At 44.2% G+C, this 27905-nt stretch overlaps 1 protein-coding gene across 1 annotated transcript; it reads right to left on the bottom strand.

Annotated features, from left to right (window-relative positions):
- Window positions 1–4468: 4468 nt before the first annotated feature.
- LOC141173178 (prostamide/prostaglandin F synthase-like) lies at window positions 4469–26721 on the bottom strand. The gene is made up of 7 exons (XM_073657808.1): window positions 26598–26721; window positions 21161–21365; window positions 12233–12284; window positions 10776–10839; window positions 6044–6119; window positions 5620–5738; window positions 4469–4597 (listed from the first exon to the last, which is right to left on the bottom strand). Exons 1-7 carry the CDS (start codon window positions 26658–26660, stop codon window positions 4571–4573), a joined length of 606 nt encoding a protein of 201 aa, XP_073513909.1. The 5' UTR covers window positions 26661–26721; the 3' UTR covers window positions 4469–4570.
- Window positions 26722–27905: the final 1184 nt, after the last annotated feature.

The raw sequence follows: 27905 nt of genomic DNA, 5'->3' as shown, positions 1-27905 counted from the left end.
CTGGCATTAGCTGATTAGCTTGCAGACAGGGCTAGACATTGACAGTCTTCTTCACCAAGACGACCCATCGGGAGGGGAAAATGGGCAACTTAGACAAGAGTGACCTGTCAGTCAATGACACAGGCAGGTGGAGACAGAGGGGAGATGAAAGTGTAGTTTCAGCCCCGTTTCACTAGCGGCTCATTTGCAAAATACAGATGTGCAAAGAACTTCTAAAAAAAAAGTGGTAAAAAAAGACAAATAGACCACTGTGTAATATAATTTATAATTATTATACAATTACTAAATAACAAAACTGATCACATGTGGTAATAAAAAATGTAAAAATAATGAATTTAAGTACATTGACTAATAAAGACTTGTCAGTGCGGTGGTTTATGTCCTTCACAATAGTTTAGGAATGAATGTCCATGTCATTTTACACTGATTTCATGTTCTTTAATTACATACGATAATACTGTGCAAAACAATTAGGCAGTAGTGGAAAAATATTGCAAAATAAGAATGCATTCAAAAATAGAAGTGTTAATTATGCAGTGTTAATTCATAAAAAAACTAAGTGAATGAACAAAAGAAAAAGCGGAATCAAGTCAATATTTGGTGTGACCGCCCTTTGCTTTTAAAACAGCATCAATTCATCCAGGCACACTTGCAAAAAGTCAGGGATTTTCTAGGATTATAGTCAGGTGTATGAGTAACCAATTATACCAAACAGGTGATACCGCTCATCATGCAAGTTGAAATACAGTCATTGACTGAAGCAGAAATAGCTGTGTAGGTAGCTTAAAGAAGGTGAGTTTGTGGAAAACCGTTTTAGATCACAGATCATATACTATGTCAATATTGAGCACAGCAGCAAGACACGAGGTAGTTATCCTGCATCAGAAGAGGTGACTGCAGACTTGTGAATCCAAACGATTCGCGCACTGTGAATGCCAGTGCCTGGTGGTCATGGGACCACAAGTATGCAATTTGCATACTCCCGGCTACATTTTGACTATACGCATCTGGCCTTGCTCTATACACTGGCCGCGGCCTCCCTCAATGCAAACTAGTTGGCATGTGACCGCATGTATGCAAGTCACAGTGACTGAAGACTTGTGTAACGGGTCTGGGAGGTGGAACCACTGAGCAACTATACAAAGGGGCAGTCCTTGTAAGGAAGCGGGTGACACCCAGGGAAGGCGGGCAGGCAATCACGGCTAGTGACGGGGACAGTCTCTGGGTAAGAGGGCAGGAGGTCACGGCAAGTGACGGGGACAGTCTCTTGACAGGCGGGTAGTCACGGCAAGTGATGGCTAAGCCTCCAGGTAGGCTAACAGGCAGGTAGCAGGTGGACGCTCCCAGGTGAGCGGGCAAGAGTCTCTGGACGGGCAGGTGGTCACAGCACGTGACGGCAGAGCCTCCAGGTAGGCTAGCAAGCAGGTAGCAGGTGAGCGCTCCCAGGTGAGCGGGCAGACGGATCCATAGACAGACTGGCAGGGCTGGTAGGCAGACTGTCGGACCGCAGGAATGTCAGCAGATAGACACGTATCAGGCAAGTATCAAACAGGAAACTGGCAGGTAACTGGCAGGTATCTGGTAACGGGACCTGAGGGCTGAAGCAGAGTGATAGGCTATGCAACAACATTGCTGGGGCACCTCCATTATGGAGAAGGTGCCTTATATATGGAGAGGTCCTCCGGCCATTGGCCGGGGACTCCTTAGGATGGTGCGCGCGGCCCCTTTAAGAGAGGGGGAGCGCGCACGCGCCCTAAGCACAGTGGCCGGGAAGGAGCGCGCGCTGCCAGCAGAGCGGGAGGAAGAGGTGAGGGGAACAGCGTCCCTGCCTAGCAAGAGGCAGGGACGCCGACGCTACAACTTGCACCTAAGGTTGGACAACCATTTTAAAGGCCAACTTCACACAGACATTAAACGGCTGTATTTTAGAATCCATATTACAACTAAAAAATCAGCAGCAGTTTGTGGGGTTTTCCAGTTTAAGGTAAATAAAGCTTAAATTATTACTATCATGTTATCCAAATCCAGAGGCTGAAAACTCATTAAAGGGGTAGTCTCATGTTATTAAATTGCTTTAAATTAGTTAGACAGCATAAACAATGGCAAGTTTTCAATTGACTTTTCTATCTGCCGTCATTCTCCTGCAATGAGAACTTTTATCTTACAGAATGTACATCTGGCTTCCAAGGAGCTTAACCACCAGACCCTTGCTGAGTATTTGCAGTAGTTAAATTTCAGAAGGGGAGTTAACTCAAGAGATACCAGCCAGCTCTCTCCAGCACATTGATTTCTATACAGCAGTTAGCTGCTCACCTCCCTCCCCTTCAGCACCTGACAGGGTTATCAGTCCAGCAAAATTTCAATCACCAGTATCCCCCCAAATCAGCAGTTTTTTTAATCACTGCTCTCACTTTCTTGAGCCATGTACAGTGGTGGCCAAAAGAATTGGCACCCCTGCAATTCTGTCAGATAATACTCAGTTTCTTCCTGAAAATGATAGCAATTACAAATTCTTTGGTATTATTATCTTCATTTAATTTGCTTGCAAGGAAAAACCACAAAAGAGAATGAAGCAAAAATCAAATCATTGATCATTTCACACAAAACTCCAAAAATGGGCCAGACAAAAGTATTGGCACCCTCAGCCTAATACTTGGTTGCACAACCTTTAGCCAAAATAACTGCGAACAACCGCTTCCGGTAACCATCAATGAGTTTCTTACAATGCTCTGCTGGAATTGTAGACCAATCTTCTTTGGCAAACTGCTCCAGGTCCCTGATATTTGAAGGGTGCCTTCTCCAAACTGCCATTTTGAGATCTCTCCACAGGTGTTCTATGGGATTCAGGTCTGGACTCATTGCTGGCCACCTTAGAAATCTCCAGTGCTTTCTCTCAAACCATTTTATAGTGCTTTTGGAAGTGTGCTTTGGGTCATTGTCCTGCTGGAAGACCCATGACCTCTGAGGGAGACCCAGCTTTCTCACACTGGGCCCTACATTATGCTGCAAAATTTGTTGGTAGTCTTCAGACTTCATAATGCCATGCACACGGTCAAGCAGTGCAGTGCCAGAGGCAGCAAAGCAACCCCAAAACATCAGGGAACCTCCGCCATGTTTGACTGTAGGGACCGTGTTCTTTTCATTGAATGCCTCTTTTTTTTTCCTGTACACTCTATGTTGATGCTTTTTCCCAAAAAGCTCTACTTTTGTCTGATCTGACCAGAGAACAATCTTCCAAAACGTTTTAGGCTTTCTCAGGTAAGTTTTGGAAAACTCCAGCCTGGCTTTTTTATGTCTCGGGGTAAGAAGTGGGGTCTTCCTGGGTATCCTACCATACAGTCCCTTTTCATTCAGACGCCGACGGATAGTACGGGTGGTCACTGTTGTACCCTCGGACTGCAGGGCAGCTTGAACTTGTTTGGATGTTAGTCGAGGTTCTTTATCGACCATCCGCACAATCTTGCGTTGAAATCTCTCGTCAATTTTTCTTTTCCGTCCACATCTAGGGAGGTTAGCCACAGTGCCTTGGGCTTTAAACTTCTTGATGATACTGCGCACAGAAGACACAGGAACATTCAGGTCTTTGGAGATGGACTTGTAGCCTTGAGATTGCTCATGCTTCCTCACAATTTGGTTTCTCAAGTCCTCAGACAGTTCTTTGGTCTTCTTTCTTTTCTCCATGCTCAATGTGGTACACACAAGGACACAGGACAGAGGTTGAGTCAACTTTAATCCATGTTAACTGGCAGCAAGTATGATTTAGTTATTGCCAACACCTGTTAGGTTCCACAGGTAAGTTACAGGTGCTGTTAATTACACGAATTACAGAAGCATCACATGATTTTTCAAACAGTGCCAATACTTTTGTCCACCCCCTTTTTTAGGTTTGGTGTGGAATTGTATCCAATTTGGCTTTAGGACAATTCTTTTTGTGTTTTTTCATTGAAGACAAATTAAATGAAGATAATAATACCAAAGAACTTGTGATTGCAATCATTTTCAGGAAGAAACTGAGTATTATCTGACAGAATTGCAGGGGTGCCAATACTTTTAGCCACCACTGTAATTGTTCAAATGCACCTTATGTCTAAGTGCAAATATAGTGATAAGAGTAAAGAGGAAGAACAAACACTGACAGAGCATTAATGTGTTGTAGCAGGACGAAGACCCTGGCTAGAACTGTCACTCAACATGGAGCACCCACCCCTCCCCCAAGCAACAAGAAAGCACAGAAACTGCAGAGCTGTGAGCTGCTCTGGAGAAAACATGATAGTTCCCCTTTAAGGAATAAGATTTCCATTTGCTAACAGCAAGCAGAGATCTTGTAAAACAGCAATGAATAAAAACAAATACAATTAGGGAGTTACAGTTTGTTTCATTAGAGTTTACAATGAAAACGTTTTTTAGTGACAAAGGGGACCCTCCCTTCATGTTATGGCCCATTAGAATAGTGTGAGACCCCTCTAGTCAGAAGTGGGATTTCAAGCAATGAAGATTCCAGTCAGTGCAAGAAATATGATAAGTAGAGACACGATGCAACTCCCATAAGAAACGGGAAAGGATTCTTCATTCAGTATGTGCACACATCATCATTACACTGTGGGGAGAAACAAGAAGGTGATGTCAATATGGCTACACACGCACTATAATTCACTTCTTCTAGAGACCGCATCAAAATGAATATTTTATACAGAATCTAAGACAGAATTAATGACTTGAAGTCCACGCAGGAGAAGTCACATTAAAGTAGCTCTGCCAAAATGGCCGCAGCTGGTGTGGCACTGGGCATGGCTATGCCCACCCATCAAATTCACAAAAAGTGCTGACATTTTTAAGCCAGAAATGCCAATCCAGACCGAGACTGGATGAAGCTTTCCTGGCGAGGTGCAGGCCACAGAGGAGATGCTCCAAATTCATTAAGTGGCGTGCACCTTTTAAGGGGTTATACCAGACTATTTTATTTTTTAATATGAGTTTCAAAACTAACAGGCAGGTAATTACTACCAGAGGAAACTACCTGCCTCTTCTACTCGTACACGGCGCCGGCTCAGAGCGGCCACTAACCGCTCATGCCAGTGATTCAGCTGCTCCACTTAAGAGTTGATGGAGTGTGACTGCCAATGTCATAATGACTGACACCTAGCTCCCTGCAGTTAGGCAGCGGGGAGGCGGCTGTCAGTCAGCATGAAATTGGCAGTCACGCCCTGTCAACAGAGCAGAGCGGAAGCAGTAGAATTTCCTGCAGAAGCGGTCTGTGTCGGCAGAGATCGGCGCAACTACTTACCTGTTAGTTCTTAGGCCTGTACTAAAAAAATTTTTAAAAATAGTCCTGGATAACCCCTTTAATGAATTGGCACAACGTACACCAGCGAGCCCTTCATTAAAAACTTTAATGCACAAAGTCAGTCTTAATACATCAACTTCAAATCAACCTATTGTAGAAGATTTGGAGCTCTGTTTCAGAGCACCCCGTGCTGTAGGGATAGTCTTGTAGATTAAATTAATCTTGAAGCTAGAAATTATATGGAAGTAAAAGGCGAAAATTCACTTTAAAGTAAGGGGAGTAGAAAAAGGTAGAATAGAGCAGTCCACTAACAGGTCCTGCTCCATATGAGTTACCTGAGGGCGCTGTCCTTCAGTCACATTTGCAGAAATTCCCAGAGTTTTCACTAAGGTTTCTAGAGAAATGTGGTCCCCAGGGGAATCTTGTACAAAATGAAGCAAAACTTTTTCTCCTCCTTGTAAAAAAAAAAAAACAAAAAAACAAAAAAGGGGGATAGAGCAAGTTAAACAGTTTAATTTCAGCTAAATAATAAAAAAAAATAGCAGTGATGGATATCTCCTATTAAAACATACTGAGCTGTAGTTTCATAAGAGTTGGGGAGCCACACGCTGTGGACCCCCAGCTCTATGGGTTTATGACAGGTTTTACCCTTCTTCCTCACTATCTTCGCCTGATAAGCTCCATCCTGCCATTTTGTGGTTGTTTTAGATAAAGTCTTACAATTCTAATTTGTGAACAATTCATATAAAATCCTTTTACCTTTAGTGACAATCAACATCCCCCCACTCTGCAGGAGATCTCCACTGAAGCTTCCTTGCACCCCATCTGCATTTGCCTGTAAAATGTAAGGTAATTGAAATAAAGTCTAACTTAGGTAAACACTATCATCTGTCAAGAAAAACTCATTATTATTATAGCGCCATTCATTCCATGGAGCTTTACATGTGAAAGGGATATACATACAGTAGCACAAACAATTACAGTAAATTTTGAACAATACAAGCCGGAGGCTGGTACAGGAGGAGCGAGGACCCTGCCCACCAGGGCTCACAATGTACAGGGATTTATACTCTATGGCACATATCTCAAACTCTGGTCAGCAGGGCAACTATATTTAGCCCACAACGCCAGGCAGGCCACCCGCCCGGCATCGCACTTTCAACTGTATCAGCATCCTAGATGCCGACAAAATTGAAAGCAATGATGGAAGGAGTTTCTGCTGACGCTCCCTCTCCCATCATTCTCCCTCTACATCTGACGTTTCAGCGCAGCGGGCGCGGTGATGTCATTACAACGCACCCACTGTTCCAAGCAGTGCAAAGGATCAGAAGATGCACTGCAGAGACTGGAGCAGGGGGAAGTGGAATGAGGAGAAGGGAGTATTTTTTTTTGTTTAATGTGGGGCCTATTATACTCTACAGAGGATCATGTGGGGCCAGCTATGCAGGGCCCATTACTCCGTACAGAGCGCTATGCGGGGCCCATTACTCTGTGTGAGCAATCATACTGTGATGGGGTCACCATAATATGGAGGAATTCACTGTGGAGGTATCTTACTGTGTTTGGGAGTGGGGGGGGCACTTGTTTGCATTAGACTTTATGATCTGTATTATTCAAGGCTTTAAAACCTTTGTTATTACATATTTAAATTAGGCCATATGCTTTCTACAGCTCTTACATAACATATTCCAAATATTTTATTCTAAGATCTATTACTTAAAATTTACTTTGTTTGTAGGAAAACTACTTTAAGGCTAGTTTCACATGTCTGTCCGTATATTTCCGGTAGTGGAGATATCCATGTCCGTGTGTGTCACACGTGTGGCAACCGTGTGCCGCATCAAGAGCACACGTACCGGCGCTTGGGAATCAGTGTACAGTTAGTGCTATTCCCAAATGCAGGGTGCTGAACACTGCCCTCATTATTGTCCCCCGCAGGCACTGTGATCGGCACCAGCAGGGACACAATGGAGAGTAGTATTCTGCTCCCGAAGTGTCCACCTGTAAAAATAAGAATAAAATACAAAATCCTTATACTCACTTGTCCTAAGTGTCCCTGGCTGTAATCCATACGACCGCTGAGGCCGAGGAGAATGAGCCGCTGTCGTGAGCGGGCCCCAGAGCTCTGCTGAGCTCAGGAGCAATGTCCGTCTCTCACTAAGCACAGCTCCAGGACCCGCACATTCTGCCCGTCTCCTCTACTGATGAGTTGCATGGATTACAGCATACACGGGAACACTTAGGACAGGTGAGTATAAGGATTTTTAATTTTATTTTTACAGGTGGACACTGCGGGAGCAGACCCTACTACTCTCATTGTCCCTGCTGGTGCTGATCGCAGCGCCGGCAGGAAACCATGAAGAGTACAGAATTCAGCACCCGGCACTTGGGAACAGGGCTAACTGTACACTGATTCCCATGCGCCGGTACGTGTCACAATGATGGCATCCGTGTTAGGCACGTGTTTACACGGACCCATTGACTTGAATGGATCCGTGTTATCCGTGCTGTCGTTCAAAGAACGGACATGTGAGCTTGTGGAGCACACAGACACATGGTTTGTGGAAACACACTGACATGTGCACAGACCCACAGATTTGAATGGGTCTACATGTGCCAGTGTCTCCGGTACGTGTGGAAACTCAGCACACGTACCGGAAATACTGATGTGTGAAAGAGCCCCAAGTCAGTTTCCATATGACAAGGTTCATGGTTATATTTGAGAAGGAAAAACTTCCTCAATTGGACCTTTTTTTATTTTTTTTAAATAAAGATCAAGGTTGGCCTAGGATGTGAAGCTGTTCATTTTGACCTGTGACTGTAATGATATGGTAATTAGCCTGTATTATTGTTACATTATCCACTCTACCTTGGTACACTATTTGCACTCTAATCATGTTTAGCTTTACTTGTTAAGTGTGCGCTGTGTACACATCATCTAATCTGTTTCTAATCCTTTGCTAACACCCTGTATCCTGAGCAAATTCTTGTGCAGAATTGCTTATCCTATTTAATAATGTGAGCGCTTGGGGATATGGACACCTTATGGCTGCGTGCCCACTATGTGTTTTTCAAGTGTTTTTGCTGCAGAATTTCCGCAGTGAAAACGCTTAAAAAACACTTGGTAATACGTGCTCCATGGTCCCCAATGATAATCCGCATGTGCTGGGCACATGCTGCGGAAATTTCCGCTGCGGATTATCATTGCGGAAAAATACGCAGCATGTCCATTAATTTTGCGGACAAGCAGCGTAATTGCTGCCATTGACTTGCATTGAAACGTATAATATCCGTGTTAGTACATTTGCACACACGGATATTATGCGTTTCAATGTGCGGATGGTACCCAGGTCTGGAGGAGAGGAGACTCTCATCCAGACCCAGGTACCATAGAACCTGTTAAAAAAAGAATTTAAAATAAAAAATAAAGATTATACTTACCTTCTGATGTCCTCCCGGTGTTTTCTCCCCTCTGTCTGGTCTGCTGTATGGGTCGCGGTGTTGTGAAGGACCTGCCATGATGCCATTGAGTCATGTGACCTGACACATGACTCAATGACGCCACCGCAGGTCCTTCACAACACCGCGAGCCGCCCAAGACACTGGACAGAGGGGAGAAAACACTGGGAGGACATCGAAAGGCAAGTATAAAATTTTTTACCATTTTTATTCTTTTTTTTTAACTAACTTGGTCACACTACTATAAATCCATGCCGGTTGCATGGATTTATATAGTGTGAACAAGTTGTCAAGCACTTTCCAAGTGATGCTAAAATCGCTTGGAAAAGCTCTTGATAACCCGCATGCAGAAATGCATGCAAAAATGCTTGACAAATACAGTACAGACCAAAAGTTTGGACACACCTTCTCATTTAAAGATTTTTCTGTATTTTCATGACTATGAAAATTGTACATTCACACTGAAGGCATCAATACAATGAATTAACACATGAGGAATTATATACTTAACAAGAAAGTGTGAAACAACTGAAAATATGTCTTATATTCTAGGTTCTTCAAAGTAGCCACCTTTTGCTTTGATGACTGCTTTGCACACTCTTGGCATTCTCTTGATGAGCTTCAAGAGGTAGTCACCGGAAATGGTTTTCACTTCACAGGTGTGCCCTGTCAGGTTTAATAAGTGGGATTTCTTGCCTTATAAATGGGGTTGGGACCATCAGTTGTGTTGTGCAGAAGTCAGGTGGATACACAACCGATAGTCCTACTGAATAGACTGTTAGAATTTGTATTATGGCAAGAAAAAAGCAGCTAAGTAAAGAAAAACGAGTGGCCATCATTACTTTAAGAAATGAAGGTCAGTCAGTGCGAAAAATTGGGAAAACTTTGAAAGTGTCCCCAAGGGCAGTTGCAAAAACCATCAAGCGCTACAAAGAAACTGGCTCACACGAGGACCGCCCCAGGAAAGGAAGACCAAGAGTCACCTCTGCTTCTGAGGATAAGTTTATCCGAGTCACCAGCATCAGAAATCTCAGGTTAACAGCAGCTCAGATTAGAGACCAGGTCAATGCCACACAGAGTTCTAGCAGCAGACACATCTCTTCAACAACTGTTAAGAGGAGACTTTGTGCAGCAGGCCTTCATGGTAAAATAGCTGCTAGGAAACCACTGCTAAGGACAGGCAACAAGCAGAAGAGACTTGTTTGGGATAAAGAACACAAGGAATGGACATTAGACCAGTGGAAATCTGTGCTTTGGTCTGATGATTCCAAATTTGAGATCTTTGGTTCAAACCACCGTGTCTTTGTGCAACGCAGAAAAGGTGAATGGATAGACACTACATGCCTGGTTCCCACCGTGAAGCATGGAGGAGGTGTGATGGTGTGGGGGTGCTTTGCTGGTGACACTGTTGGGAATTTATTCAAAATTGAAGGCATACTGAACCAGCATGGCTACCACAGCGTCTTGCAGCGGCATGCTATTCCATCCGGTTTGCGTTTAGTTGGACCATCATTTATTTTTCAACAGGACAATGACCCCAAACACACCTCCAGGCTGTGTAAGGGCTACTTGTCCAAAAAGGAGAGTGATGGGGTGCTATACCAGATGACCTGGCCTCCACAGTCACCAGACCTGAACCCAATCGAGATGGTTTGGGGTGAGCTGGACCGCAGAGTGAAGGCAAAAGGGCCAACAAGTGCTAAGCATCTCCGGGAACTCCTTCAAGATTGTTTGGAAGACCATTTCCGGTGACTACCTCTTGAACTCATCAAGAGAATGCCAAGAGTGTGCAAAGCAGTCAAAGCAAAAGGTGTCTACTTTGAAGAACCTAGAATATAAGACATATTTTCAGTTGCTTCACACTTTTTTGTTAAGTATATAATTCCACATGTGTTAATTCATCGTTTTGATGCCTTCAGTGTGAATGTACAATTTCCATAGTCAAGAAAATACAGAAAAATCTTTAAATGAGAAGGTGTTTCCAAACTTTTGGTCTATACTGTATATATTTTCTGCATAAGTATATTCTCACCTTGGTGACAATATCTCGAACCTTTTTCCCAAGAGCTGCAGGAACTATAGAAAGAGCATTATACCTACAATGAGAAATAAACATAAGTGAACCCTCAGTATATTGCATAGAAAAAGATTCCCTAATATAGTGCTCCTAGCAGAAGTTTATGTGGCCACGGGTATTTTAAGGCTGAGTTCACACGATGCGTTTTTCATGCGTTTCTGCGGCGTTTTTGCAGTTGCGTAAACGCCGCGGAAACGCATGAAAAACGCATGGTAGAAGGGCAGCAATGTTCCCCAATGGAAATCCGCATGTGCTGTGCCCATGATGCGGATTTTTCCGCAGCGTAAACGCTGCGGTCAAAAATCCGCAGCATGTCAATTAATTTTGCGGAAACGCTGCTCTTTTGCCGCCATTGACTTGCATTAGACCGCATGGAATCCGCATCACTGTATATGTTGATGCGCTTTTCATGCGGTCTAATGTGCGGATGGTACCCGGGTGTGGATGAGAGGACTCTCATCCAGACCCAGGTACCATTAAAAAAAAAGAATAAAATAAAAAATATATATATTCTCACCTTCTGACGGCCCGCGCTGCGTCCTGCCGGCTTCCCGGGCACTTCGCGGTTGAATGAAGAAGGACCTTCGCTGACGTCAGAGTCATGTGACGGGTCACGTGACGCTGACGTCGGAAGGTCCTACAGTCTTCACTGCCGGCAGCCGGGACCGATGAAGCAGGACACCGGGGGCCATCAGAGGGTAACGTATAGATTTATTTTTTATTTTTTGACATCACACACTATATAAATCCATGCCGGTTGCATGGATTTATATAGTGTGAAGTTGACAAGCACTTTCCAAGTGATGCTAAAATCGCTTGGGAAGCGCTTGTCAACCCGCATGCGGAAATGAAAGTGAAGACCGCTTCATTTCCGCATGTCCCTGGCAGGAAACCGCATGTACAATCCGCATGCGTTTTTTCCTGCCAGAGAGATGCAGAAACGCTCAGGAAAAAATCCTGAGCATTTCTGCATCATGTGCACATACCCTAAAAAAAGATTTATTTATATGTATGTACGTTTTTTTTGTTGTTTTTTTTAATAGCATAAAACAGAAACACATGGCTTTAAAAGGGTACCTGTCACAAGGGCTGTCATCACTGCAATGATTAGGAACTTCAGTTTGAATCGCTTTTACCAGTGAATAATTCCCCCCTTATTCATGTTTTTTTGGGACTAATTTATTGGATATGACCATACACATCTGCGTGCTTTTAAATAAAATAGTACTTTTATACGAAGATTCGAATGCTGGATTTCCCCTTTTCCTGTACTTTATATTTGGAAAACTTGGGGACAAGTTTCCTTTAAACGAAAACTACGAATTAGCCCACCTCTGCTTAGGCTAGGACACAAGGTTGTCTAATATAACCATCGGTCGTAGCCCAACTTTATGGACTTTTCAGACACCGACCTCTTGAATCCCAGCTCCTTGTAGCTCTGCTTGGATTCATCCAGATATAATTCTGAAATAAAGCAGAGATTTGTAGTTACACAACATCAAAAGCCGGAAAACTACAGAGAATAAAAGGCAGCCGAGTGCTGTTGAGTTTACAAGGCGTGATGTTCATTAACAAGATAAGGGAATGGCAATCAGGGTTGTGCAAAAAGCCATAAACCTATTGCGCAAAACCTGGAGTAATTCAAGGACGACTTATATCATATGCCCACCACAGGCTGAAGCTCCTCCTTGGATGCATCATGTCATGACATTGCATAATTAGCTACTTCTCAATAAAATATGTTATTAACCATTCCTTCCTTTATTAAGGGGGATAACAATAACATCACAGGATTGTGGGAAATCTTATTTTCTGATCATTTTATTTCACGTACAGTCTGCAAGACATAGGTGCTGTTTATGCAGATTCCCCTTAAAACAATGCAGTATCTTATGTTCTGTGGGCAAAACTACTGTGTGCATTCTTACAGCACTTAAGGGGTTATCTAGGACTATTTTTTTTTTCAGCAATCACACCCCTTCGAAAAAGTAGCCTGGAAGAAAAGCTGCTCTGTTGATGTGGAGCAGCTGATTCGCCGGCAGGCACAGTGGCGTGTAAAAGTTTGGGCACCCCTGGTCAAATTTACTGTTATTGTGTACAGTTAAGCAAGAGATATCTAATAAATATAATCGTCTTATCCAGTCTGTCTCTGTCTGTCTGTCCAGGAAATCCCGCGTAGCTGATTGGTCCGGCTGCGGCCAATCAGCGATGCAGGATTTCAGAAAAAGATGGCGGCCGTTAGCCGCTCATCTCCCCGCTGCTGGCAGCACAAGTACCCCGACGGGCGGCGCCACTAACCTCCATGCGGCTACCGTCAGGAGATCAGCGGCTTGGGCCGCTGATCTCCCGACGGCATGTGTGAAGGGAGGGACGGCTCCACTGCCCAGTCCTCAGTAATACGGTTCGCTGATTGGCACCAAATTTAAACAACGCTCTGCTGATTGGTCGCGGGCGGCCGCGGCCAATCAGCAGAGCGTTGTTTAAATTTGGCACCAATCTCGCTGATTGCGACCAATCAGCGATTTTGGTGCCAAATTTAAACAACGCTCTGCTGATTGCGCCCGGTCGGCCGCATACATATTCTAGAATACCCGATGTGTTCGAATCGGGCCACCATCTAGTACATATATATACACACACACACACACACACACACACACACAAACACACACACACACACACTGGGTACGGAAAGCATTCAAACCCCTTTACATTTTTCACTCTTTGTTTCATTGCAGCCATTTGGTAAATTCTAAAAAGTTCATTTTTTTCTCATTAAAGTACCCTCTGCACCCCATCTTGACTGAAAAAAACAGAAATGTAGAAATTTTTGCAAATTTATTGAAAAAGAAAAACTGAAATATCACATGGTCATAAGTATTCAGACCCTTTGCTCAGTATTGAGTAGAAGCACCCTTTTGAGCTAGTACAGCCATGAGTCTTCTTGGGAATGATGCAACAAGTTTTTCACACCTGGATTTGGGGATCCTCTGCCATTCTTCCTTGAAGATCCTCTCCAGTTCTGTCAGGTTGGATGATGAACGTTGGTGGACAGCCATTTTCAGGTCTCTCCAGAGATGCTCAATTGGGTTTAGGTCAGAGTTCTGGCTGGGCTAGTCAAGAATGGTCACAGAGTTGTTCTGAAGCCACTCCTTTGTTATTTAGCTGTGTGCTTAGGATCATTGTCTTGTTGGAAGGTGAACCTTCGGCCAAGTCTGAGGTCCAGAGCACTCTGGAAGAGGTTTGAATCCAGGATATCTCTATACTTGGCCGCATTCATGTTTCCTTCAATTGCAACCAGTCATCCTGTCCCTGCAGCTGAAAAACACCCTCATAGCATGATGCTGCCACCACCATGTTTCACTGTTGGGATTGTATTGGGCAGGTGATGAGCAGTGCCTGGTTTTCTCCACACATACCGCTTAAAATTATCACTAAAAGTTCTATCTTCGTCTCATAAGACCAGAGAATCTTATTTCTCATAGTCTGGGAGTCCTTCGTGTGTTTTTGAGCAAACTATGCAGGCTTTCATATGTCTTTCTCTGAGGAGAGGCTTCCGTCGGTCCACTCTGCCATAAAGGCCCGACTGGTGGAGGGCTGCAGTAATAGTTGACTATGTGGAAATTTCTCCCATCTCCCTTCTGCATCTTCGGAGCTCAGCCACAGTGATATTGGGGGTTCTTCTTTACCTCTCTCACCATAGCTCTTCTCCCACGATTGCTCAGTTTGGCTGGACAGCCGGGTCTAGGAAGACTTCTGTAGTCCCAAACTTCTTCCATTTAAGGATTATGGAGGCCACTGTGCTCTTAGGAACCTTGAGTAATGCAGTAATTCTTTTGTAACCTTGGCCAGATCTGTGCCTTGCCACAATTCTGTCTCTGAGCTCCTTGGGCGGTTCCTTTGAGCTTATGATTCTCATTTGGTCTGACATGCACTGTGAGCTGTGAGGTCTTATATAGACAGGTGTGTGCCTTTCCAAATCAAGTCCTATCAGTTTAATTAAACACATCTGGACTCCAATGAAGGAGTAGAACCATCTCAAGGAGGATTACAAGGAAATAGACAGCATGTGACTTAAATATGAGTGTCTGAGCAAAGGGTCTGAATACTTATGACCATGTGATATTTCAGTTTTTCTTTTTTAGTAAATTTGCAAAAATTTCTGCATTTCTGCTTTTTTTTCAGTCAAGATGGGGTGCAGAGTGTACTTTAATGAGAAAAAAAATGAACTTTTTAGATTTACCAAATGGCTGCAATGAAACAAAGAGTGAAAAATTTAAAGGGGTCTGAATACTTTCCGTATCCTCTGTATGTATGTATACACACACACACACATATAATATATTTTTTTAACTTTTATTTTTTTTGCCTAAAATAGAAAGGAAATCTGTCTTCTTAACTTTAGAACCACAATCATAAGTCACTGTATTAGCATAGTCACTCCCAAATTATCTATATACTACACAAATCTCCTTAGAGGCAATACCAAGGAGTACATAGGAGTCCAGACACAAGATAAGCGATAAAATATCTACATTTTTATTCAATAATAATTAAAATGTACACAAAATGAATAAAATTAAACAGGAAAATTGATTAATAAATCAGCACCTGGGCTTATGCAAGTGGGTTACAACACAACGGGCTGTATGACAGATTATCCAATACAATTGTATCAAAATGGAACAGGTGATACTAGGGCTAGGCTTCCTCCAATCAAAGATTCAATATGTTATTCAAAGCTATCTCAAAGTGTCAATGCAATAAAGTGTCAATGCAGTAAAGTGACTGTGTCAGTAGCCTTGAATAGGTGCCTGAGCGGTACCTCATAAAGTGACCATGCTCGCAGCAATCATGTCTTGACTAGATCCCTATCAGACCGTGCCCATTAGTAAGTCCAGGTCCCCAGATATTCCCCATTGGGCATAATAGATAGTGTTAAACCAGACCATTACCACCGAGACAAATATAAATAAGGATAAGCCATTAGATGGAACTACTTACAGCCGAAGTAAACGAAACCAGTGTCCCACGCTAAGCGGTGCTGCACCCCGACGGCGCCGTTTCGCCACGCTTCTTCCAGGGGGCGTTAACCTTATTGAAAGAACTTTAGGCCTTTTATAAATAATTTCATCTTCAACTTGCTCAACTGTTAACTGTTCACAATAACAGTAATTTTGACCAGGGGAGCCCAAACTTTTATATGCCACTGTAGTGGTCACTGTTTTTTTTTTACTGTGAGCCTAAAAACTTAGTCCTGGACAACCCCTTTAAGTAAGGGGGATACAGACCAGCGTAAACAGTAAAGATCCTAGTTACTTACCGGTAACGGGATTTTACAGAGCCCATGACAGCACCACCTGAGAGAGGGTATCCGCCCACCAAGGACAGGAACCTACTGAATAAAAAAGCGGTACCTCTCCTCCGCATCAGTTTTGTTTCAGAGCATGAGAGGGCCTCCGAAGACAGGTTAATACATAACCACCACCTCAATATTTGTACTAAACACCTTAAAAAGTGCACACCATAGTGATAAAGGGGAGGGAATTAATAGGGTGCTGTCATGGGCTCTGTAAAATCCCGTTACCGGTAAGTAACTAGGATCTTTTCCCCTTCTCCGATGACAGCACCACCTGAGAGATTTATAGAGATCAAATACCAGAGGGAGGGATCACCGCTTGCAACACCCTTCTACCAAAGGACAGATCAGTAGAAGAGGAAAGGTTAAGACGGTAATGTCTGTAAAATGTAGCGGGGGATGACCAAGTTGCCACCTTACATATGATGTCGATGGGCACATCCGCCTTCTCAGCCCAGGAAGCAGGGACCGCTCTGGTGGAATGGGCCTTCAGGTTCTCTGGAACCGGCAGATTGCTACAAGAGTAGGCTAAGGTAATAGTATCCCTGACCCATCTAGCTATGGTCCCTCTTGTAACCTTAAGTCCTTTCCTAGCCCCCTGAAAGGATATAAATAAGGCGTCACTATTTCTCCAGGCTTTTGTCACTTCCAAATACTGGACTAACACCCTCCTAACATCTAAGGTGTGAAGCTTATGTTCCTCAGAATCCCTAGGATTAGGATAAAAGGAAGGGAGAGTGATTACCTGTGCCCTATGGAACTTGGAGGCTACCTTTGGAAGATAGGCCGGGTCTGGTTTTAAGATTACTCTATCCGTACATACTTGAGTGAATGGATAGTTAACGGATAGTGCGTGTAAGTCACTCACTCTACGAGCTGATGTCAGGGCTACCAGTAGAGCAGTCTTTAAAGTTAAGATTTTTTCTGAAACCTTCTCTAAGGGCTCGAAGGGAGGTTTGGTTAATGCTTCCAGAACTAAATTAAGGTCTCAAGGAGGCATTCTTGGAATAGGAATAGGTCTGGATCTATGACAAGCTTTAATAAATCTAATGATCCATCTATTTGCTGCCAAGTCATAATTATACAGTGCCCCCAGAGCTGATACCTGTACCTTAAGAGTACTGGTGGCTAGTCCCATGTTTAACCCCTTCTGGAGGAATTCTAGTATGGCCTCAATAGGAATCCTCCCTTTGGCGGACTGACCTGAGGTAGACAAGAACTTAGCCCAGGTTCTACCATAGATTCTAGTTGTTATCGGCTTTCTACTTGCCAGAAGGGTAGTAACAAGATCCGGAGAAAACCCCCTTTGCGTCAATAGCGACCTCTCAAAATCCAGGTCGTCAAATGCAGGCCCGCTCTTTGGGGATGACAGACTGGGCCCTGCCTGAGGAGATCCGGGATGTCCGGAAGAACCCATGGATCTGCTTGGGACATTCTCTTCATCCAAGTGAACCATGGTCTCTTGGGCCAGAACGGGGCGATCAATATAACACTCGCCCGTTCCTCTCGGATCTTCCTCAGGATAGTAGGGATCAGTACTAAAGGGGGAAAGGCATAAGCTAGAGTAAAATCCCACGGAATCTGCAGCGCGTCCACCGCAAACGCCCCCTCTTTTGGATTCAGGGAGCAAAAGGTTTCGGTCTTCCGATTGTGTCTGTTTGCAAATAGATCTATCTGGGGCTGTCCCCACCAACCCACAATCTGCTGAAAAACGGCTGGATTCAACTCCCACTGTCCTTGTTTCAAGATGTGACGACTCAAGAAATCGGCCTTTATGTTCTCTTCCCCTTTTATATGCAGTGCCGAGAGCGTAACCAGCCGACTCTCGGCAAACCTGAAGATCTGATCTGCTACTAACATCAGAGGGAGAGACCTGGTACCCCCCTGATGATTGATGTAGGCGACTGTTGATTTGTTGTCTGACATTATCCTGATGTGAGGACCATGAAGAACAGAACTGAATTCTTTTAGAGCGTTTCTGGCTGCCAACAGCTCTTTCATGTTGGAAGAGAGACTTGTCTCGCTGTCCGACCAGAGGCCTTGTACAGAACGATCCCTTAGGTGAGCTCCCCAACCTTCTGCACTTGTGTCTGTTGTAATTGTATCCGACACCTGGAAGGTCCAAGGAACCCCCAAAGATAGGTTGACCGGACATGTCCACCAGTCCACTTGCTTAAGCTGCTTGCGCTGCTTTGATGGATGTGGCTGCTGCTGTACCTCCTGTGGCGGAGACAGCTGCTGCCCAGGTGACTGCGGCTCCTCATTCATCATGGCGGGGATGCAGACACCGCCATCTCTGATTGCTCCCCATCCTTAAAAGCAGTAGGGCTCCACCTCCTTTAGGCTCCTCCCCTTCCGGCAGCGTGCTCAATTCAATTTCCCTTTTTTTTTTTAAAATTTAGCCAGCTGGCGCGCTACACTGCAGATCCGCTCCTTTCTGCGCGTGCGCAGCCCAGCGGCACCCAGCGCGCTTGCAGCGGGATGACAGCTTCCCACCCTCACATGCGCAGCTCGGACTTCCGGCGCGCTCCGTCACAGGATGCGACGCGACCCCCACGTGCGCAGACCTGGAAGACCTGCCGGCCGGCGCGCTCAGCTCGCTTTGCGAGGCGCAGACCCGGCCGCAGTCACCGGCGCACGCGGGGAGGAATCCAAAAAGCAGCACCTCCTCCCCACATGCAGACCCGGGCAGCAGCCAGATGGGCTGGGAACAGGGACCATCTGCTGCTTCCACGGCCTCCAGGCCGCACTGTCCATAATCCAGGTGCGTGAGGTACCACCTGGTGAGGCTCCCATAAGGGACAGGAACCAAAACTGAAGCGGAGGAGAGGTACCGCCTTTTTATTCAGTAGGTTCCTGTCCTTGGTGGGCGGATACCCTCTCTCAGGTGGTGCTGTCATGGGAGAAGGGGAAAAACATATTTTATTAACTGCCAAACAAGTTGTTATGGGCTTGTAAATGAGAAGATTGTGAAAATGATCTGCAGTAGTGACTCCTAACCAGATCTTTGCTCCAACATCTGATAATCCAGCACCTATTCTTAGACAAGAGCAGCTACAGTTATATGAAAAAGGTTGGGCACCCCTATCAGTCTTAAGCTTAATGTTTTATAAAAAGTGGTGTTTTTGCAACAGCTATTTCAGTTTGAACTATGTAATAACTGTTGGACACAGTAATGTTTCTGCCTTGAAATGAGGTTTATTGTACTAACAGAAAATGTGCAATCTGCATTTAAACAAAATTTGACAGGTGCATAAGTATGGGCACCTCACCAGAAAAGTGACATTAATATTTAGTAGATCCTCCTTTTGCAAAAATAACAGCCTCTAATCGCTTCCTGTAGCTTTTTATAAGTTCCTGGATCCTGGATGAAGGTATTTTTGACCATTCCTCTTTACAAAACAATTCCAGTTCAGTTAAGTTTGATGGTCACCGAGCATGGACAGCCCTCTTCAAATGATCCCACAGATGTTCAATGATATTCAGGTCTGGGGACTGGGATGGCCACTCCAGAACATTGTAATTGTTCCTCTGCATGAATGCCTGAGTAGATTTGGAGCGGTGTTTTGGATCATTGTCTTGCTGAAAGATCCATCCCCTAAGTAACTTCAACTTTATCACTGGTTCTTGAACATTATTGTTAAGAATCTGCTGATACTGAGTGGAATCCATGCGTCCCTCAACTTTAACAAGATTCCCGTTGCCGGCATTGGCCACACAGCCCCAAAGCATGATGGAACCTCCACCAAATTTTACTGTGGGTAGCAAGTGTTTTTCTTGGAATGCTGTGTTTTTTTGCCGCCATGCATAACGCCTTTTTGTATGACAAACAACTCAATCTTGGTTTCATGAGTGCACAGGACCTTCTTCCAAAAAGAAATTGGCTTCTCCAAATGTGCTTTTGCATACCTCAGCCGACTCTGTTTGTGGCGTGCTTGCAGAAACGGCTTCTTTCGCATCACTCTCCCATACAGCTTCTCCTTGTGCAAAGTGCGTTGTATAGTTGACCGATGCACAGTGACACCATCTGCAGCAAGTTGATGCTGCAGCTCTCTGGAGGTGGTCTGAGGATTGTCCTTGACTGATCTCACCATTCTTCTTCTCTGCTTTGCTGATGTTTTTCTTGGCCTGCCACTTCTGGCCTTAACAAGAACTGTCCCTGTGTTCTTCCATTTCCTTACTATGTTCCTCACAGTGGAAACTGACAGGTTAAATCTCTGAGACAGGAGAACAACTTGCAAGTGGTCACTTTAAGTAGCTTTTCTCATGATTGCATACATCGGGCTATAAAGTTCAAATCTCAATGAGGTTACAAAACCAAAAAAAGTGCTTTAGTACGTCAGTAAAAAGTAGGTAGGAGTATTTAAAACAAGAAAATGATAAGGGTGCCCATACTTATGCACCTGTCAAATTTTGTTTGAATGCAGATTGCACATTTTCTGTTAGTACAATAAACCTCATTTCAAGGCAGAAACATTACTGTGTCCAACAGTTATTACATATATCAAACTGAAATAGCTGGTGCAAAAACACCACTTTTTATAAAACATTAAGCTTAAGATTAATAGGGGTGCCCAAACATTTTCATATAACTGTATTTAAAATGTAAAGCTTAATAAGACAAGATCATAGAGATGTTTTTTGACATTTCAGAAGCTTGATTGATGCCATTGATACTAATAGTGGAAGAATGTAAAGGAAAACTCCAGCCAATATATAATATATACCTTGAGGGGCGAAATATGGCACAGGGAGGGTGTCAGTCACAATTGGTTATTTCATATCATGCTCTGTCCAGTCTGGCCAGACAGACACAACACGGTGTATTCATTTTTACAGGAGTCTTACTTTATCACCAGGCAGCCAATAATTTTCCATGTCAGTGAATGCAAATCAGTACATCAGCTTCCTTGCCATGTCTTGGGGTCTTTGACCAACATGTTGCCTGTAAAAAGCCAAACTTGCCTATATGTACACTTACCCCCTGTGAAAAATTTACCATCTACAAATTCTTCCAGCCCCAAACTCTCCGGTCCAATCCCGATCAGACGGATTTGGTTGTCACCGAACGAATCTTGCAGCTTGGAAACTTCTTTTGCCATCCAGCGGCAAACCTGGCAGCCGAATCTTCTCAGGAAGAACAGGACGCTGGTGTGGTCTCTCCACAGCGACTGCAACTCAACTGTCTGAAGGTGCAAAATGCCAAATGTAATCCCCACAGCTGACTATCAGCAGCGTCCAGACATCTGTATATTCATCATGGTTAGACTCCCCTATGTCCACTGCATCTGAGATACACATGTAACATATACACTGGACATACATGACCTCCCATCATGACCAAGGACTGTCTCAGCACACAAAACGGGTAGATGTCCGCATGGTGACCTGTCACCAGTTTGTATGCATAGCTAATAAAAGAAACTTTTAGGATTACCACCTTTCTTCCTCCGAATGGCAGATACGGTGTCCATGCTCCGGATCACAGAACTTACAAGCAGCACAGAACGGGATCTACGCCACAGAAATCTTCAGGCAGGGTACATATCTGGGCAGTGCTACCCTACAGGCCCCCCGAGCTGCTAGGTAGGGCTTTGGGTATTAGACAAGCAGTCTTGATCTACTCAGGGCTCGTACACACAACTGTTATCAGTCAAAAAAAAAAAATATATATATATTTATATATATATATAATCTATCGGATTGTATAAGGCTGACAAGTGAGAGAAAAAAAAAATTCACCATACTTTTCTGGATGAAAGTTTGGACCTATTTTTTATACTATCGCATAAACCTATCCTTAGGGAGACCTGTTAGTACACGAGTTCCTATTAAAAATAAAGCTGTTACACAAATCCCTAGGGGCAGTTGGCCCTTCTACGTATCTGTTATGCCATCCAGTCTGACTTTGGTGCCAGGACACATTACCATTTACATAAACTCTAAGCCAGTCTCTTCTTCAGTCATTAAAATCTTCCAAGACATGAAAGCAAAAAGCGGAGGGAAACCTGTAAGCCTCCTGCTGTATAGGGTGGCTAAGGCAGATAAATACCGCACAAACCAAGGTCTTCTAGGACCACCCTTTAAATTTGGCGTTGCTCTGAATGTGGGCCACTATCAGTGCAATGCACCGTGGAGCTCCCTACGCTTGCACTTGGTGATGCCCTATTCTATTTATGTTCTAGTACCTGTCAGTCAATAATTCTCCACCGAGCAGCATATCATGCTCAAAAATATAAAATTAAAAATCTAGAAGTAAGGCTTTTTTTTTTTTTTTTAAATAATTCTCACTGGTCGCCATCTTTGGCTGTTTTCAGCAGCACTCTGGTCCATGCCGGTACCACGTGACCGCATCTGTAAATCATCAGATCATACTGCATCTTCTGTGTGGAGCGGTGGATGCTTTCTCTATTTACGTCTATGAGACTCAGTATGAGGTCTCGTTAAGTGTCTCATAGGCTAAGAGCAGGTGCAGACTGCCGTAGATTCTCTCATCGGGCCGATTATGCAAATCACACTCCGATCAGTGTGCTCAGATTCTCTCAGATGAGAGAATCGGAGCACAAGTGGAGAAGATGAAGAAAAAAAAAATGTCTGAATGTTCTCCATTCGGTCAGTGATCGGAAATCAGACTGCACTCAGATGTCATCCGAGTGCAGTCCAATGTTTCCCACGCACTCACTGAATTGCATGGCTGAGTGCGATGTGAATATCAGATCAAACTAGAGCATGCATAAATAATTATTGAACAGCTCGATAGACTAACATTGGTCTGGGTGTAATACAATGTTTTGTTGGATTTTATATGGACAGATCATACGGTTGTCTGCATTAGCCCTTACACATTGAGAAAATTCAAAAAGTGACCTCCATTCCATACAGCAGAAAGTGAGGTTCAGAAGGACACAAATGTGGTCATATCAGTGCGCTGCTGAAAACGGTAACCTGAGAATATATTACTGCGCTCATTGGACATACACACCTAACAGCTACCAATGGAAGAAATTAAAAAATTCTGAGTACTCCTTTAAATAAGAGGAAAAATAAGATTCTCTTCAATGTGCAGAATTACATTTTCATACATTTTTGATCCAAGTGACCATCTCAAATTCAAACTGCTCCTACTCGTTAAAGAGAACCTGTCAGCAGTATTTAGCCCTTTAAATTAAGGCAGGGTTATAATGGCACAGCGAAGCTGATTAATCTGATACCTGATATGAAGGGATCCACTCAGTGGCTGCTGAATACTCACCTTGTGAAGTTTTCAGAAAATGACGTCTTGTGTGCTTCAGGGCATAACGTGGGGGCAGGATCTTCTCCCCCCACACCCCAAGCCTCCTCTGCTTCTTGTACAGGTCACTGATTATTCAGTGACCTGACTCAGTTTTGAAATTCTGCGCCTCCATCATTGTGTGGGCGACACGTGCACAGTGAGAGCTGGTGTTTTATGTGCAGGACTTCAATAAAATGGCGCCGAGGCGGCACATGGGCAGATCGAGATTTCGCTTTAGAGTTCGCTTTATTGACATTTTGGGGTAGATCCGATGTTTTAAAAAAAAACGTATTTCTGGCGTTTGGAATTTTTTTCTCGTTACACTGTTTACAGATCGGATTAATTCTTTTTTTTATATTGATAGATCGGGCGATTCTGAACTCTGCGATACCAAATATGTGTATGTGTTTTTTTTTTTAGTATTTTATTTTGAATGGGGCAAAAGGGGGGTGATTTAAACTTTTATATTGTTTTAATATTTCTAAAAACATTTTTACACTTTTTGCTTGCTTCTATAGTCTCATAGGAGACTAGAAGCAGCAATTGTCCGTACGCCTCTGCTACATAGAGGTGATGAGCAGATCACCTCTATGTAGCAGAAATGCTCCTGTGCTATGAGCGCCAACCACCAGATGGCGCTCATAGCGATCAGTACATGACAACCACTGGGGTCTGCTGCAGACCCAGGGTTGTCATGCCCACCCATCAGTGAACCGCGATCACGTGACGGGGTCACCGATGGGTGGGGTAAGTGACGCAGTTCCGGGGCGGCGCTGTTAGGCTGCGTGCACACGATGTGTTTTTCATGCGTTTATGCTGCGGAATTTCCGCAGCGGAAACGCATCAAAAACGCATGGTAATCCGCACCCCATGGTTCCCAATGGCATTCCGCAATGTCAATGCAAATGCTGCGGATTTTTCCGCAGCGCTTCTGCAGCGCAAATAAATCCGCAGCATGTTCATTAATTTTGCGGAAGCGCAGCGGAAGGGCCGCCATTGACTTGCATTGAGACGCATAGAATCCGTGTCTGTACATTTGTACAAGCGGATTATATGCGGTTCAATGTGCGGATGGTACCCAGTTCTGGAGGAGAGGAGACTCTCATCCAGACCTGGGTACCATTGTACCTGTGAAAAAAGAATAAAATAATAAATAATGTTTATATTCACCTGTCCGGCGGCCCCTGCAGCGCTTCTCCTTCCAGGACCTGAGATGACGTCGCGGTCAAGTGACCGCAGGTTGTCTCCCGAGATGCCGGCAAGCCAGGAAGGAACCAGGAAGGAGCGCGACAGCACACGCGGCGGCATCGGAGGTAAGTATAGCTTTTATTTTTTTATTTTTACGGTCACACTATATAAAGCCATGCCGTTTGCACAATCTGCATGCGTTTTTTCTGCCAGGGAGATGCAGAAATGCTGCAGAAATTTTCTGCTTCATTTCTGCATCGTGGGCACATAGCCTGAGGCTAAGTGCCCATGATGCAGAAATGCTGCAGATTTTTTCCGCATCTACCTGGCAGGAAAAATGCATGCGGATTTTACATGTGTTTTTCCCTCCAGGTAGAAGCGTTTGTCAAGCGTTTTTGCATGCATTTCTTCATGCGGGTTATCAAGCGCTTTTCCAAGCGATTTTAGCAACCGGCATGGATTTATATAGTGTGACCAAGTAATAGTTAAAAAAAGATTAAAAGAAAAAACATTATACTTACCTTCTGATGGCCCTCGGTCTTTTCTCCGCTGCGTCCAATCTCTTGTACGTCTGGAAGTGGTGTGAAAGGACATTTCATGGTGTCATTTAGTCATGTGACAGGTCACGTGACCGCTTATGTCATGGTGGGTCCTTTCCCACCACCGAGAGCCGTACAAGAGACTGGACGCAGCGGAGAAAAGACCGGGAGCTATCATAAGGTAAGTATGTTTATTTTTTATTTTAAATTCTTTTTTTAACAGGTACTATGGTACCCGGGTCTGAAGGGGAGTCTCCTCTTCTCCAGACCCGGGTACCATCCGCACATTGAATAGCTTAATATCCGCATGTGCATATGTAGTCATGCGGATATTAAGCGATTCAATGCAAGTCAATGGCGGCAATTACGCTGCGTGTCCACAAAATTAATGGACATGCTGTGTATTTTTTCCGCAATGATAATCAGCAGCGGAAATTTCTGCAGCATGTGCACAGCACATGTGGATCATCATTGGGGACCATTGGGCACGTATTACCAAGCGTTTAAGCGTTTTCGCTGCGGAAATTCAGCGGTAAAAATGCTTGAAAAACGCAAAGTGGGCACGCAGCCTTAAATGCCGCTGTCAGAGATTGACAGCGGCATTTAACATGTTGACAGCCACGAGTGGATCGGGATTCCACCCGCGGCTGTTGCGGGCACATGTTAGCTGTATAAATCAGCTGACATGTGCCCGGTTCAGTGTGGGCTCAGCGCCGGAGCCAGCGCTGAACAGGAGGTGATAGTGTGGTGCGTACTATTACGCCCCAGGCTATAAAGGGGTTAAAATACACAGCGTAAAAAAAAAAAAACCTCACCAAAAACCCATTGTGGGAACGTAGCCTTATGTTCACAGATTTATTGATTTGAATCCAAAACAAACATGTCCCTTATTCTTTTCATCATGGACACTCCGTCCACAAAAAGAAAAAAAAAACTACAGATGTGTGAATAGCCCCATAGACTATAATGGGTTAACGTGAAATACGGATTGAACAGGTATGTGAAAAGCGGAGGTCTGAATGAGGCCTTAGTTGAAGGTGGGTAAGAATAGACTCCCCCGCAGACTGCTGCATGGAGCCCCATCACCTCATTGTGGAGACCACAGCAATCTGAAAGCAGCCCCACAGTTGTACCTCACTTCTGGGTGACTGTACCCACTTTCTGGTATGTGGGTGATCAGGTGAGCCCCATAGTTAGTCTATAGGGTATATAATGTGCAGACATGTGCATAATGACTGCAGAGCATGTATAATGATCACTCACCAGCATTGCTATATAACCAGGCACTGCAGAGAGTGATGAAATCCCCTAATTCATTACCACAGCTGAGACTGCGGATCTGGGTGTGATCTAGACAGCGAGGATAAGGAAACAATGGTATTAAGACCCCAGAACACTATGACCAGACCCCAGCTCACCTCCCCGGTCAGAGCATTCTTCACTGGGAGAGCTCCCAGCTTCACCAGGTCCACATCCCCCATATCGTACGGTGTTTTGGAGAGTTGCTTCCTGGTAGTATTACTACTGGTCCTGCAGCGGTATCCCCTCAGCCAATCACAGCTCAGGACCTCGCCGGGATGGGGTTGAAAGGACAAGCTGTAGAGCCTTATGTGGTATGTGGGCGGGGCTTAGTTGTATAAGTCGATACAATGTATCTTTCATAACATCGCTCTGAAAAGATGACACGTGACAAGATAACGGCTCCGGCAGAACTGCTGCTACAGCGGGTGGTGGAACAGTCCTTGTATACTGTGTGTGTGACATGTGAGTGTTGTGTGTATACTTGTGTATGTCGTTTCTATGTGTGTATGTGAGTGTTGTGTGTATACTTGTGTATGTCTTATAAAGTGTCTGTGTGTATGAGTGTTGTGTCTATGTGTATATACTTTATAGTATGTGTGTATATGCTTTATAGTGAGTGTTGTGTGAATACTTGTGTATGCTATATAAAGTGTCTATGTGTATATACTTTATAGTGTGTAAATGCTTTATAGTATGTGTGTATATGTGAATGTTGTGTGTATACCTGTTGAGAGGATGATAGGAATTATACTTCACCCAAGACTACGATGTAAGACACAGATGAAGTTATTCTTCCCTTATCTGGACATTTGGACTGACGCCCAGAAACTAGATTGTAACTTGTTTTAGCTGTCTCAGCAACCTTCTACTAATTATCACTTTTCTGTTTATGAAACTTTCTTATCAACATTCCACTGTTATGAATCATCACTTCACTGCTTGTGAAACAAAGGCATTTTACTGCGCATGTCTGACAAAAAAATATGATTATTAGTATAAATAAAGGGACAGCACCCATAGAGAGAGACGCGCTCAGGGGCTTCCCAGTACTTGATTATACACTACGTGTCTGTGTATTTCTTGTTACGGGGATACCCCGACTCCAACAAGGACCCTCCATGGCTGAATGATCCTAACAATTCCTGGCGCCCGAAACAGGGACCCGAGGTCTGCGTATTCCTTCAAGTTCATCGACCGGCACGAGTAACCGCTGAGATTGGGACATCGGAACAGCAGATGACAAACCTGGCCAGGTAAGAGACACTGTTAGTTCTCTTACATCTGCTCTGCGATAGTCCGTAAATTTCATGCATATCTTGTGTTGGGATTGAGGAACTAGTAGAGAAGGATACCTATAGCTCGGGTCATTCATGTATATACTGTAGGATCTGCCGAAGGAGAGGTCAGAGAAGGTTATGGAACGG

Source organism: Phyllobates terribilis, unplaced genomic scaffold (genome assembly GCF_046119375.1).
Source record: "Phyllobates terribilis strain yellow unplaced genomic scaffold, ASM4611937v1 Scaffold_12__6_contigs__length_324123572, whole genome shotgun sequence".
NCBI classification, from domain to species: domain Eukaryota; kingdom Metazoa; phylum Chordata; class Amphibia; order Anura; family Dendrobatidae; genus Phyllobates; species Phyllobates terribilis.
This window is presented reverse-complemented; position numbering and strand designations above follow the sequence as displayed.

Excerpts from the sequence above, each read along its gene's own strand:
- LOC141173178 (XM_073657808.1), bottom strand. The coding sequence starts at position 26,660 with ATGGGGGATGTGGACCTGGTGAAGCTGGGAGCTCTCCCAGTGAAGAAT. Across the intron at positions 21,366-26,597 it reads AGAATGCTCTGACCGGGGAG|ACAGTTGAGTTGCAGTCGCT; the intron begins GTGAGCTGGGGT and ends TTGCACCTTCAG. Across the intron at positions 10,840-12,232 it reads AAGGAGCTGGGATTCAAGAG|GTATAATGCTCTTTCTATAG; the intron begins GTCGGTGTCTGA and ends TTCTCATTGTAG.